Source organism: Rhinolophus hipposideros (genome assembly GCF_964194185.1).
Source record: "Rhinolophus hipposideros genome assembly, chromosome: 10".
In the NCBI taxonomy this organism is placed as follows: Eukaryota; Metazoa; Chordata; class Mammalia; order Chiroptera; family Rhinolophidae; genus Rhinolophus; species Rhinolophus hipposideros.
Genome location: NC_138056.1, coordinates 7,564,402 through 7,578,373, shown reverse-complemented (window position 1 = coordinate 7,578,373; position 13,972 = coordinate 7,564,402). Strand labels below are relative to the sequence as shown.

General features: G+C 39.3%; 1 protein-coding gene across 1 annotated transcript in view; it reads right to left on the bottom strand.

Annotated features, from left to right (window-relative positions):
• Positions 1–4,916: 4,916 nt before the first annotated feature.
• Positions 4,917–13,972, bottom strand: part of ATL3 (atlastin GTPase 3) — a 43,379-nt gene continuing 34,323 nt past the window's right edge. Inside the window, exons 9-13 of the mRNA XM_081064485.1 lie at positions 11,244–11,371; positions 10,571–10,627; positions 9,674–9,745; positions 8,854–9,285; positions 4,917–8,065 (exon numbers count right to left, since the gene is read on the bottom strand). Coding sequence (XP_080920611.1) covers positions 7,979–8,065; positions 8,854–9,285; positions 9,674–9,745; positions 10,571–10,627; positions 11,244–11,371 — 776 coding nt within the window. The 3' untranslated portion in view covers positions 4,917–7,978. The remainder of the gene's footprint in view (positions 8,066–8,853; positions 9,286–9,673; positions 9,746–10,570; positions 10,628–11,243; positions 11,372–13,972) is intronic.

The following is a 13,972-nucleotide window of genomic DNA, read 5'->3' as shown; positions in this document are numbered from 1 at the left end:
GGAAGCGATTTATCTCCACCACCAGAGCGGGCGTATAGCTTAAAACTACATTACATTTTAAAGCCACTTGAAGGGTCTAGCAAGGGTCTGCAAGGGTCTAGCAGAGAGAAAGTACTATAAACTACTGGGCCTTAAGCCATCAGATACTGCCCAAACCTGGCACACAGGAGGCATCCTATGAATGAATGAATGTCCAAACAGAGACCCTTCCTCTGCACTGGGCTGTCACTCCACAGGAGAACTAGCTCCTGTCCATCTCCATATTCCAGCCACTCCCAGCCAGCACTGAGTCTTGAATCAGGATGCTTGGCCCTGTCACTTGCTAGCTATAGGGTCCAGACACCCTTTCCTCTCTGAGCCTCAGTTTGTTCATCTGTAAAATGGAATGATGATGATACTGTACAATGTGTATGACAGTACATAAAAATACATTCCTCAAAGGGAGAGCGACAAATGAAATGGCACTTAGAAAGTACCCAGCCAGATATGTGGCACGTGGTCAATCCTCAGGGCAGATTGGCTGTTATTAACATGAGGCAAAGCACATGCTCACTAACATCACACATTACTCACCAGCTTCCCGACAAGGGGAGTCAGAGCTTTCTGTGCATGATTATTCACCCAGCAAGGTCTGTGTGTGGAGCCTGGGACCACCTGTAAGGCCATCCAAACCCCTGATGGAGAGGTTTGCTTTTGAGGAAACCAGACTGCTTTCCACCTCTGCTCCAGAATTGCCCAGATGTCCACCCCTCTCCCTCTCCCTCTCCCTCTCCCTCTCCCTCTCCCTCTCCCTCTCCCTCTCCCTCTCCCTCTCCCTCTCCCTCTCCCTCTCCCTCTCCCTCTCCCCTCTCTGCCAATGCTGTGCCAGGCAAACAAAAAGAGCATCCCGTGGGGCAGGGATGTCAGGGCTCTATATTTTTACCTTTCACACAGTTCTCAAGAGGAGCTCTGTAAGGAAGTGCCCAGTAAAGTGAAGCTACCATATGATGCTGGCACTGTCACCAGCAGGACTGTCCTCAGCCCCATTTCACGTCCATCACCACGGTATGAGTGGACAGCCACACAACGATCAAACCCACACCTGCCTCCAAAGCCTCTGGTCTTTTCCACAACCACAGCTATGGAGCCCCGTTCTTCTTGGATGTATGTGTGCACAGGGGGGAGAAGGGATATTAATTTTTAATTATTTGCAATCCCTCCATGGTCTGCCTTTCCAGGAGGATGGCTCCTCCAGGAGAATCTATTGTTTTGCTGAGTCTCTGAGGAAGGAGTATCTGAGAAAGTGGGAGAAAATAGCACTAGGCTAAACACTGTGCACGCAGAAGCAACTGTGTGGGAATTCTGAGCAGCTGCGGTGGGAGGACAGGCCAGGGGAGAAGGAAAGGGGCAAGGAGTGAGGGGGAGGGGCAGGCAACAGCATCTAAGGAAGGCTGTGTGCCATGCTGCTCTAGACACAAGAAGACCCATACAAGTATTTCATAATAACATGAGGGTTTCTGGGGATTAACAGCGACTCTCAAAATGAGCAATCTCCTCAGGGGAAGGTGCTCCATCAGCCAAATGAATACACGCTCTTCACATATACCCAGGCTACTCCAGTGAGGCTTCGTGAACACGCCAATGTTGAGTTTGCTCTGAACGGAAAAATGAGGCTTTTATGTAAGCAAAGGAAGGTGAAGTAGAACTTCCTCCTGAAACTGCCCCCCCATCTCTGAAACCCCTCAAGTCCTACTGAGAGGTGAGAACCAGTCCCTATTGAGAGACCCTGAAGAGTTTCCACTGCATAAGTGTGCAGCATATACTTCTACTTCCCCTTAAAAGAATATCCCTGAAACATTCCAGGCTCTCATTCGACTATGTACATTAAATGGCCAGTCTGGGGAACTGGTAACTGTTGTGCACACTTGTTTTTGTCTGTCCAGCAGTCTCATTCGGTGCCTCTCTGTGGTTCTGTTGGAACTGCCCACCACAGGAACCTATCACCCTGACTTGAGACACTGGACCTGGGTCTGGCTGCTTCCAGTGCCCCAGTCCCCAGGCTAGTGATTAGCTCTAGAAGGAGCATATGACCCAAGCCAGACCAATCAGAAGCCTTCTCTAAGATGAAACTAAATATACACACACACATATTTTTAAATAGTGGGTCAAAAGTCTCTTTCCTCTGCGGATATTCAAGTGGCATGATGTAAGCCTGAAACCATTTGTGCCTGCCCTCCCCCCATAGCACGGAGAATATCCTTCTGCAAGAGCAAATAATTCAACCACTGCAGACTTAATAGCCTGGTTCACATTTGAGTTCTTCCAGAACCATTTTCCTTGTTATAATTCCCCTTTTTTTTTTTTTACTGGGTAAGGGGAACAGGACTTTATTGGGGAATAATGTGTACTTCCAGGATTTTTTCCAAGTCAAGTTGTTATCCTTTCAGTCTTAGTTGTGGAGGGCGCAGCTCAGCTCCAGGTCCAGTTGCCATTGCTAGTTGCAGGCGGCGCAGCCACCATCTCTTGCAGGAGTCGAGGAATTGAACCAGCAACCTTGTGGTTGAGAGGATGTGCTCCAACCAGCTGAGCCATCTGGGAGCTCAGCAGCAGGTCAGCTCAAGGTGCTGTGTTCAATCTTAGTTGCAGGGGGCAGAGCCCACCATCCCTTGCGGGACTCGAGGAGTTGAACCAGCAACTTTGTGATTGAGAGCCACTGGCCCATGTGGGAATCGAACCAACCGCCTGAGCCACTGGGCCCGCCCCTGCAATTCCTTTTTTCCAAGCTGATTAGAGTTGGACTTATCTTTATCAAACTGCTATATGGTAATCAAAGGCAAGAATGTCAATGTGCAGACAGGCCATAGTTTGCTTGACTTCTCCCCACCCACACATGACCACTTTCCCCACCTTGACTTTTCCTTCTCTCCAGCTTGTACTGATGGGCATATCAACACTTTGATGGTAGCACCCAAGTTTTCACCATACTTTTCAAATCATATCAACTTGTGGGTTTGCCCCTTCCACTTAACTATGATGAGCTCAGTAACACCTAGCATGGTGCCTAAATATGATCACCATCACGGATGGAGGGGTGGAGGCTACTGACCCCATCTAGTGCTTCAAACTAGGGGGAAAAGTCTCTTTACTGGAGGGCTAAATAGGGTATGTCCAGTGACAAGTCAATATGAGACATTCAATGCAACCTCCCATTGCCTCCAGGGTCGCCAGTGAAAGGGGAAGCTTCCAGTAGAGCTTTACTCACCCTACCCCCAAATAGAAACCATTTAACAGATGGCTCCAGATGGTGCAACTAGATTCAAGGGTTATCACAAGTCCATGTTCCTATAAATAAAAATTTGTATTTGATTTTAAGCAGCACAGCCCTCGCCAGCACTAAGATACTAGTTTGGTATTGTTTTGTAGCACAGAGAAAAATGACTCACTCAAACCACATTACCACACTACATTTGACACTGAGTTATCCTTAGATAGCCTATTTGCTTTGCCAAGCCCAAATCTGTTTCTTAGATCTTCCCAGACTTAAGAACCGAGAAAGAGAAAAACACAGATAACATGGTGCTGTGATCTTTATTCCATTAAATGACCTTACAATTAAGAAACAGAAACATGCTTTTAATATACTAAGAGCATAATCTTATCCTAGTGCACTTTTTGAAAAGTTTATTCAATTTTAAAGCCATTTTAAAAGGATAAAGGAGAAAATACTTTGAATAAATCATTTTTAAAGAAATCTGAGAAGAAAATTTATATATGTTTAAAATTAATATTAACTCCTTTAAGGCTTTCGTCCATGACAGCATTTATTCATCTAAATTTGAAAGCTTTGGGAATCAAATTCACCTTACCTTGGTCTTAAGAACACGATACTTAAATTTTAGTTCTGGCATATGAAATTCCTTCCCAAGGAAGAAAAATTTCTTTTCAAATCTTTCTGCCCCCAGATCTGTTTTGAAAAGTTCCTGATATGGAGTGGTTTAGTTCCTAATTTTCAGTTATTTATCCTCTTCTTCCTTTTTGTTCATTATTTTTATTTATGGATTAAGGTTTTCTGTGCATAAAAGATTTAGGGTTTCAAGTTACAGTGCTGAATTGGTTTTTAAAAGAAACGTAACTTTCAAAATAGTTTGGGTTTTTTTAATCCTAATTACACCTGCTGGTAAATAGGACACGTCTACATTCATTTTTCAGAGAAGGCACTATGACATCCTAATTTAGAAAAACAGCTTTAAGGAATTTAGATAATCCTTTAGATTACAGGCATCCTTACTACTCTGAACGCGGTAAACTCTCAGTGATTGTCTGGCAGGAGACCACCTAACCTGAACCTCAGTAAAGGCCATCCACTTGCCTCCAGACCATACGGGACGGCACCTTGCCACCACACGGAGCAGTCTCTCTCACTGTGGTCTCCGAACCACCTGTGATACTGTTTATAAAAGTGGTTCCGGGGCCACAGCCCAGACCAACGGAGGCAATCCCTGGGTGTAAAGCTGGGAATTTGAATTTTTTTCAAACAGGAATCCCAGGTAAGTCGTATGCACTCCAAGGTAGATAAGAGCCACTACCCAAAACACAGCTACAATAGGATTTAAACATTAAGGAAAACTATTCAACTGCAAATTGTCTTTTACAATGGGGTTCCTAAAGTCATTAAAAAAAAAAAGTATACAAATAGTTTGTATTTTCATAACTGAAACTTGTCTTCATTATGCCCTCATTCCCTAACTAAAATTTTGTTGAATCTAAATAAATGTAAGCCAGAATGACATAGCCCATGCTAGCTACGTTGGTGGTAGCTATCCCAAATCATCCTAAATTTCATTTCAATAGTTCTACAGGGGGGGAAAAAGTTCCAAAGACTTCCATATAAGTTACAGTAAAAAAAAAAAAAAAAAAAAAAAAAAAAAAAAAATTCTAGGAAAAAAATAAAACTTTCTTTTTAATCGATTTTGTCTGGATTGAAATCAATTTACTTAATTTCTCTATTAATTCATACATACTTACATATACTCATCCAAACTCATCCTATCCAAAACACCATTTTTATAAGCCAGGCAGAGAACTGAATATGGCCTGCTAAAGAAACACACTTCCAGTACAAGGCAGTTTGTTTGTCAGCCTAAAGCATTTTACTTCATTAAGAGAAACAGAAAGAACAGGTAAAGCAAAAACAATATTCATAGGCAATTTTACTAAGTGTAAAAAACCTCTATGGAACAGATCTCTTGGTATACTGCTAAAGTAAGGAATGACTGCAGATGTTTTATCATTATACATGATAACATGATAGTTTGCCCTCATTTTGTCTACAAACCAATCTAGAAAGACTTCTCAGTGAAAGAATAAAAATTTTGATTCTATTATTTTCACAAAGCTAACTGGATTTAAAAAAAAAACAAACAAACAGACAAAAAAAACTTAACATTTAACCTCTCCTGAAATGAGTTCTTTTAATAGTAAATTTTGAAAACCTCTTTTATATATTAGTAGGAATGTGCCCAAATACTATTAGGAATGTACAAATAAAAACTGCTGTGTGGAAAGGTCAGCCAGGAGTGACAGAGCAAAGAGCACTACGCAAACACAGTCTGAACTCCTAAGTAATGTCCCTGACCCACAAATTAAAGGCTGAGGGAATTTAAGAGGTAAATGACATTCTTCTCAACCTTTATATTATAAATCTTTCTAGGACTATTTAAGCCAGCAATGAAAATGCATCTTTTATTGAAAAAGCCATTATAAAAATCATCAGTTTACTGTTAAACGAGGAAAGCCAAAGAAAACTCCTAAGATTCCCCATTGAGAAAACTTTATAAACACTTTCCAGAACCAGAATAAGTTAACCAATAAAGACAAAAAAATATATAAGGCTTCCCCAGGGTAATTAAATCAAGTTATTCCTTTAAGATCAAAACAGAAATGGTGAATTTAAACAGTAAATAAATCCTAAGATGTCATTAAATCATACATTATCGTTTTTTTATTTTTAAAAATCTAATACTTCAGTATTAAAATAAGTTTTAGACATATCATCCTTCTTGCCATTAAAAGTAGGACCACTCTAGAAAATTATTCAGAAATCTATGTGCTTATGGAATGCATTAAAAGCTAAGTATCTCAACATCTGTAGGTTGTTTTTTTTTTTAAGCAAAAAGTAAACCACGCAAATAGTAGGTTTATTAAACCCAACTTGAGCAATTTTGTTCTGGCAAAACATCACTCATCACATTGATGTTTTCAACGTGAACTTCAGTGATTTTCTGGTTTGTTTGTTTTTAATTAACATCTGTAAGACCTTTAGCTAATAAGTATGAACCTTCAAGAAGATGAGAGGCCACCTGAAAATACCACTCAATTTTCAAACCTAAGCTTTCAACTTAATAGTCAAAGGTAAGCATCACTAATATACAAGTAAACAGTTTTTATAACAACTTGGAACTTTTCTAAAATTTAACAGCAAGTGAATAATATAGCAAGGATTTCAGGGCAAAATGGTATGTAAATATGAAAAAAATATAAAATGCTTGGAATTAATTCAGGATTTATAAATATAAAAAATTCTTTGATAGAGTTTACATGCTAGAAGAGACTTTCTTTTTTCCCCATTCCATTTATACTTCATATATATACAATTTACTCAGATTTTGCCTAAGCCTTCCTACATCTCTCCTACAACAAAAATTATCTTAAGAATTAAGGCTCACATACCTGAATGCTTATATAAATACTTGCAGGCAAATTTTAAGAAGTTTTAAAATCCACAATAATTCACCATTATAAATCAAAGGAAAAGGCAGCCAACAAAAAACAGATTTTTATCACACAATCAAGGTAAATAAAAAAGAATTATTAGATACTTCTAGATAATGTCCATATTTGGGTGGGTCCTTACTAAACCAAAGCTATATTTTAAAGCTACCACACGGGTCAAATAAAGTTAAATAAAGGCAGACTCACTAAACAAGACAGATAGTTTTAGCTTCATTATTAAAAATATTAGTGCATAGAATAATGCAAGTAAGCATTTTGAATATTTTGATTTACTGCTAAGCCACATGACACAGGACTTTAATTAAAGGCAGTAACGTTTGGTAACGTCTTTCCTCTAATTCATAATAAAGTTCTGTTCTTATGCAGGACTCTCGAAAACAAAATCTCAGTGACAATTGTGTGTGAGTTGTGTATATTACATATATGCACATAAACCAACAAACAGTGAATCTGACCAAGGCACAAGTTCAAGTGACTTATCAGAGGTCACATGGTTCATTTAAACGCAAGCTTTTTTCTTAAATTATCAAGATCATTCATTTTATTATGAGCCACTCTGGATTTTGAAGGCATGTTTGCTCTTTTCTAGAAAGAAGCCATAGGAAAACAAAGGCAAAAAAAAACAAAAAATGTTCCAACAAAATTGTGGCAAATGAGAATCTCTAATATAAGATTTTAAAAGTGTAATGGCATCATTATCAGTCTTTAGTTCTGAAGCTTTTGCAAATTTTGTAAACTTTTTAAAAAGGAATCCTTTTCAACAGAGTAAGGTATAAAAGAACTGACCAACTTCACCCCAAACAGCATCCTTCCCGAGGCTGTCTGCACCCGCCCTCTCATGCCAGCAAAAGCACAGACTCCATCTTAAAAGGCACTAAGTGGCACATAAAGGACTTAAATCCACATTCCCGTATTTTCCTTTAGCTTTTCCCCCATAAAGTGCACAAAGCAGAGAGTAATAAGAAAACAGCCACAGGCTTGGATCTACATCATTAGCAAGGAAAAGAAATGCTTCCAACAGAAATGGAAGTGGGTTGAAGAATTTGAAACCACAGGGAAGTTCTGTTCATTTACTAGTGCCATATTCCAGCTCTTCCCAGAAGGTCCCAGATGTGCATTCCTCCGGACCTGGACGTGTGGCCGCAGCAGAAACCCAGAAATCAGTAGGGGCTGGTCAGTGTTCTTGTTGGATCCTCTTGTTAAGATGCTATTGAGATTTTTTATCCATGGGGGATCTCCCAGCAACTGCATCCCTCACAGCAGCCTGAGTGGAATTACCAATATGAGAGGAAGCCTGCAAAAGTCCATTGATTCAACATGTAAGTTAATAAAATACAGCACAGCAGCAAGAGAGTAAGTCCTTGGAGATGAAGTTTGAAAAATCTGTCTACCTCATCAGTACACTACAGAAAATGGGGGAATGAAAATGCGGAGGGAGAGGAACCTGCGGCAGCAGCTACCTCCCAAAAGAGTGAGCTGAGCCTCTGCTCTTGTTGCAGTGAAGTGGCCGCTCTCCTGGCTCCAACACACACTTCTAACTTAACTGATCTGTGCACGTTGCTCAGAAAAAAGAAAGTAACCAGTCTCAAGGATCTGTAAACCTGGAGATATGTCAATGTCAAAAGCCACTGGCTTTCTGGACGATTTTAAAAGAAAGGGATGCCATCCATTAATAGGATTCAAAAGAGAAAATTCTATTTTGTTCATATTTTTCAAAGCTCTTGATTTTCATGAAGGAAATTAACCTCAGATGGGGGGAGAGAAGCATTCAGGAATTGTATCTGGAGAACATGTAGTTAGTTAGGTGTTTCCTATGGGGAACGCAATATTTCTAAGTTGGAACTTTTTTTGCATTAAAGCATAGTTGTTAGGAATGGAAACAAAGTATAAAATTAAATAATGTCCTAAAGAAGGATAATAAAATATAATGCCTATCAGAAACAAATTGGCCAGGGAAAGTTTCTCATGCCTTCTTTCACTAGGAAGCTCTTCCAAACAGAGATACTTTACAACAGAAACACAAGTATCTATCTGTCCATTATCAACTATCACCACACGGGCTTCCCAGCTGGCGCCACTTACCTGCTCTAATACATACGCTGCGCCAGAATCGATAGCTCCGCCCAGCTCACGATACTGCCCCGAGTACCTGATGTACCCCCAGGTGAGAAGCGCTATTAACAGCAGTCCAACCATGCAGTTGAACAGCTGGGCCACAACCTCGAGCCCGATAAAGCCAGTGAGGCCCGAAGCTAAGTACAAAGCCACAATGCCCGTGAAGAGCACCGCGGGGGTTCGGAAGGTGCTGAAGATGTTCTTGCTACCATTATGCTTGCAGAAGTTCTCATAGAGTTCCTTGATCTCCTCCTCCAGCTCCTGCTGGTAACGAAGGCTAAAATCCTTCCCACCCATCTTCTTGGTCTTCTTAAAATGATCCAGAGCAAGTTGCCGGAATCCACAGTGCTTCTCCTCTAGGATGTCTGGAGACAAGTAAGGTTTCTCTCCCCCACAAACCTGAAAAGAATCAAGATATAATGCAGTGAGGATCCCTTCAAAAACAAATGCCAAATAAAACAAGACAGTGAAAAGCCTTAGAATACCTAAAGCTATTAGAAATTAACTTTCAAATGATGATGAAGACCAATGAAGTCTGGGTTCATTTCCTCTGAAAAACACACTTAAATACCAGGGTGACGTTGATCAATGAGAGCAGATACACTGCAAAAAAGCCTGGGTTAGAAATGGCAGTAATTAGAGCGCCCCGGTTATCAGGATGGCCTGAATACAGCTTTGTTGCCTCAGCATCTTAAGACACATTAAACAGGACCAAGTCAGGGCTTTGGGAGCCAGCAACTATGTCCAGGTTACAGATATCTCAGGATAAGACAGATGGCCAACATACCTCTTCCATGTTGTTGTAATAAATGTCCTTCGCAGAGGCTGCAGCTGCTAAATTGTTGGCTTCCGCCGTGGCCTTTTAAGAAAGGGAAGCATAAGCTATAAATCATTCCTCTTTTAACATTCTCCCACAAATAGCCAAGTAAAATTTTCTCACTTTATTCCCCATTCTTCTTTTTTATTCTTCTGCTATATTTTAGGTTTCCATAGAGCCCAATTTATGAAATAAAATGCACCTTTTCTGCCAAATTTTCAGCCAAAAATGTTATTATACATAAGAGACATAAGAATCTTTATCATAAACTAAATCTCTGAAGTCATTGTTTTTGCTTCAATTTTAAATGTTAAAAAAATAGATGTAAGTCAAAAAAGAAGGGGAAAAAATTATGATGCCAATCCTAAGCTCTAGCTTCCTTTGTGAAAACGTTTTGCTGCTGAAGGAATAAATATTTGGCAATAAATGGCCTTATGTACACAGCACATGAAAGTCAGAAATTTTGTTTTAACAAAATGACAGCTTGAAAAAAGCAAAATGTTGAAAATAAACCTGTTTAGTAAACAGTAAACATACGTCAGGACACGGTTTACTTAAGTAGACAGCTACCAGGACAGTGATTTGTCTCAAATAACTGGGGACGTTATACCCGTATATAATAAAAGTGTCTTCACAGTATGTTTGGGAGGACGACCAGGCCCCATGAGAGGCCGTTCTGTTTCAACTGGCCCACCATGAATACAGACAAGAAAACTGGAAGGCAGTCACACTGCTGAAAATGAACCGAGCTCAGCTTTGTGGGAAAGGACGGCAATAGCATGCTCTTCTTAAAAGACTCTTCCTATTGTACGTGGGTCAACTCCTGGGATCAAAGGATATCACTTAGGATGTCAAAGAACTGCTTACCTGAAGCATGGATTTAGGGTGAGGCAGATCTTCTCCTTGGTAAATTTTAATATATGCCTTAGAATAGAAACATAAAAACGATCATGAAAAAAGGCATTCTGCCGTATAGAATCATACTTTTTAATTTTCAGAGACAGTGACCATACAAACTGCATTTTCCTGAAGACCTAGATCAACAGCCAGGAATTAGCAAAAACACAACACACCTTTGAGTGCATGTTAGCATTTCTACTTAACTAAAAACGTTCTCAAGCAGCCGCGCCTACCAGGGCTAAGAGGTCCCCCAGACTCCGCATGCACGCTGGCCTCACCACTACCTGTGGGCAGTGACCATCGCCTTGAGGCAGTCGAGTCACATCTAGGTGCGGTCTCCTCCTACTCACAGCAACTTCCTAACCACCTCCTGTCCACACCATCTTCCGTGAGGAACAATCTTCCTTTAGCCACAGTAATGACTCCTCTAAGAGAGCAAAGAAGATCCACTTGGTTCTTAGACCGATACTGTCACCCAGTGGCCGATTCCTGGCAGGACACCGAAGTCTGAAAAGGCCTCTCACCATTTCCCCCATGAAACTTTTCCCAAGGCTTTAAAATATTGAAATTCAAGTTAGTTTACAACCTAGACCAGTTTTACCAAAAGCCAAATATTTTAATAATCAAAACCCATGTTTACCTTAAAATACTCCAACAGCCCCCGACAGGTCACTTTTGAGCCATTGATCTCCTTTTCCATTAAGTTCGCTGGGTTTAATACGTATGGGATCAGCATCTGTAACTGCTCTTTGAATTCACTGGCAATATCTGTTCACAGGGCCACAAAGAAGGAAACAATGAGCCAAACAGACTATTCAGCCAAAGTGACCACAGAACATAATCTTCAGTCTGTAACTGTTTGAACATGTGCTAGTTCAAAACGGAGGGAGGGGGTTCCATGCTGTGTGTGTGTGTCTGACATTTGCTGGCTCTGACCATGTGGCTAACGGACCTCTGTCCTTCTTCTGTCCCTTTACTGTCTCCTTCCCTTCTACAGTATTAAGTCCTTGTAGCCCAGAAGAAAAGATGCAGACTGTCCTTACCCTGCTTTTCATTCTGGGAGGTTCATTCTACTCCCTGGTCTTTCAAGAAGTTTCACTTTTTAAAGAATTTCATTGATAAGGTCTTCAAAAAACTAAAGTATCAACCCCTGAAGTTCTCTCAGAGCAGGCCCTTGCCACACCACTAGAAGCCATTAGTAATCATTATTCATCCACTTGATGTTTGTTGTTTAATGTTTAAAAGCCTGAGAAGCACCTGTACCTCATGATATTTACTTTCTAGTGTCTCCTCAGAGGCCCTCTGTGCCGCCCCAAAGGGAAACTACTACTATCTCGGAAAGGTGAGTTTCTACAAAGTTCCCACAGAGGGTGCAGGACAGCCATTAAATAGAGCTTTTTCCTCAAGGTGAGAACCACCTGCTCCAACTCTGAAGACGCAAGGAATCTGATTGAGAGCATCAAACATCTTCCTAGGTTTTCCAACTAACTCAAACTATCAACTGAAAAGAAAGTGGGTAGGAAACCCACATCCAAGCAGAAACTCTTCAACACTCCATAGCCCTCCCTAACTTATAAAATTTAGACATTCTTATTTATTCACTCAGCAGTTTTTGAGCATCTTTTTATGGCAGACATTGTTGTAAGATTTGGGGATAGAGCAGTGAATGAAACAAAAGTGGTTTCTAAATTTTTCCAATTACAAGTATCACCATAAAAATCTGTTGAAAAAAACTTCTGGCTAATTTTTATTTCCTTAGATTATATGGTTCTATGATAGGAACTACTCAATATTATAATGAAAACGTAGACTCCTGGAAAACATTCAAAACTACTTTTAAAAATCTATAAAGCCCACCATAAAATAATCACAATTAACATTTAAAATAGCCCCCTTCCTTTTTCAGTAAAATCTTTATTTTCTTTTGAAAAATACAAATGTATTTTGTAAATCAACAATTACTTTCAAATTTGTCTTCTATGTAAATGCAAATGTTTAGGTACTAGATTTTCTTATAATACACCAGTGTGATCACATACAATTGGATGGAATAACAGTTGAAATACAGTATAGGCAGAATGTGTTCTAGTTTTCATATTCAATTTGAACAACAGACATTAGTCACAAAGATAGATGTCAAAAGTATTGGTATCCGTATAGAAAAATACAAAACATATCTCTTCCTCACACATTCACAAAAATGATTAAACACGAATATGAAAGACAAAATGTATGTGTGTGTGTGTGTGTGTGTGTGTGTGTGTGTAAACGCACACGTGTGTATTAAAACACAGCCATGACCATTCATTTACACATTGCCTACGGCTGCTTTCTTGCAACAGCAGAACTGAGTAGTTGTATGGCCCACGAAGCCTAAAATATTTACTATCTGGTCCATTACAGAAAAAGTTTGTCAATTCCAATTCTAGATAATAAGTTAGGTAGTAGGTTCATGATGTTCATTATATGACATTGCATACCTTACTCATATATATTATATGCATTCACTTCTGTATGTCATACTTTTGCATTCCTTTGGATATGTAATAGTATATTTAAAAATTTAATGGTAGCTCATTATTTTCGTTTTCTTTTATTTCTTTTATTACTAGTTAAGCCAAACTTTCTCCCAAGGTTGTTTATCAACTAATTTCCTTTTCAGTGAACTATCTATTAGGAGTCTTTATCTTAAGACAAGTCACTCTTCAAGGAATAAATAAACACATTATCCTTATGTGTACTATGATCACTGAAATACTGTCTTTTTTTTAAATGCATAAGATTAATTATTCAAACCTATTTAGCACTTTTCCTTGACAATTTATTTTATTCATCCTTTTAATTTTAGAATCCTTCCCCAATTCCAGAAGTCTAATAAAATTAACTTTTTCCCCATGCTTTAATTTTTATAATTTAACTTTCGAATCTATCTAGAATTTATTTATGGCTTATAAATTGAAATCTATATGAGATTTTTCTCTAAATAGTAACATATATTTCTCATCTCCACTGACTCCCATCTCATCTTAAATAACTGATCAATCATAAGAGCTTTTGACATAAAAAAATGTTTAATGTTTTATCTGTCCTACCTAAGTACGTGGGTACCAATCGCCACCTAAATATTCTTAATTCCAGTCACCTTAGGATGGTGCCAAAGTATGGCCTACCCCAACATTAAAAAGGGATTAATCTCCAAATTACACAGTGATTAGTGGCTTACTATATGACAAAAGTGACATTTCCATAAGTGGGGGAAAGTTGGACTATTCAATAGTGTTGGGACAAATGGGTAGCCATTCAGAAAATAAGATGGATTGAAACTGGATAAATTATAATGTAAAAAATGAAATTGCAAATTTGCAAAAC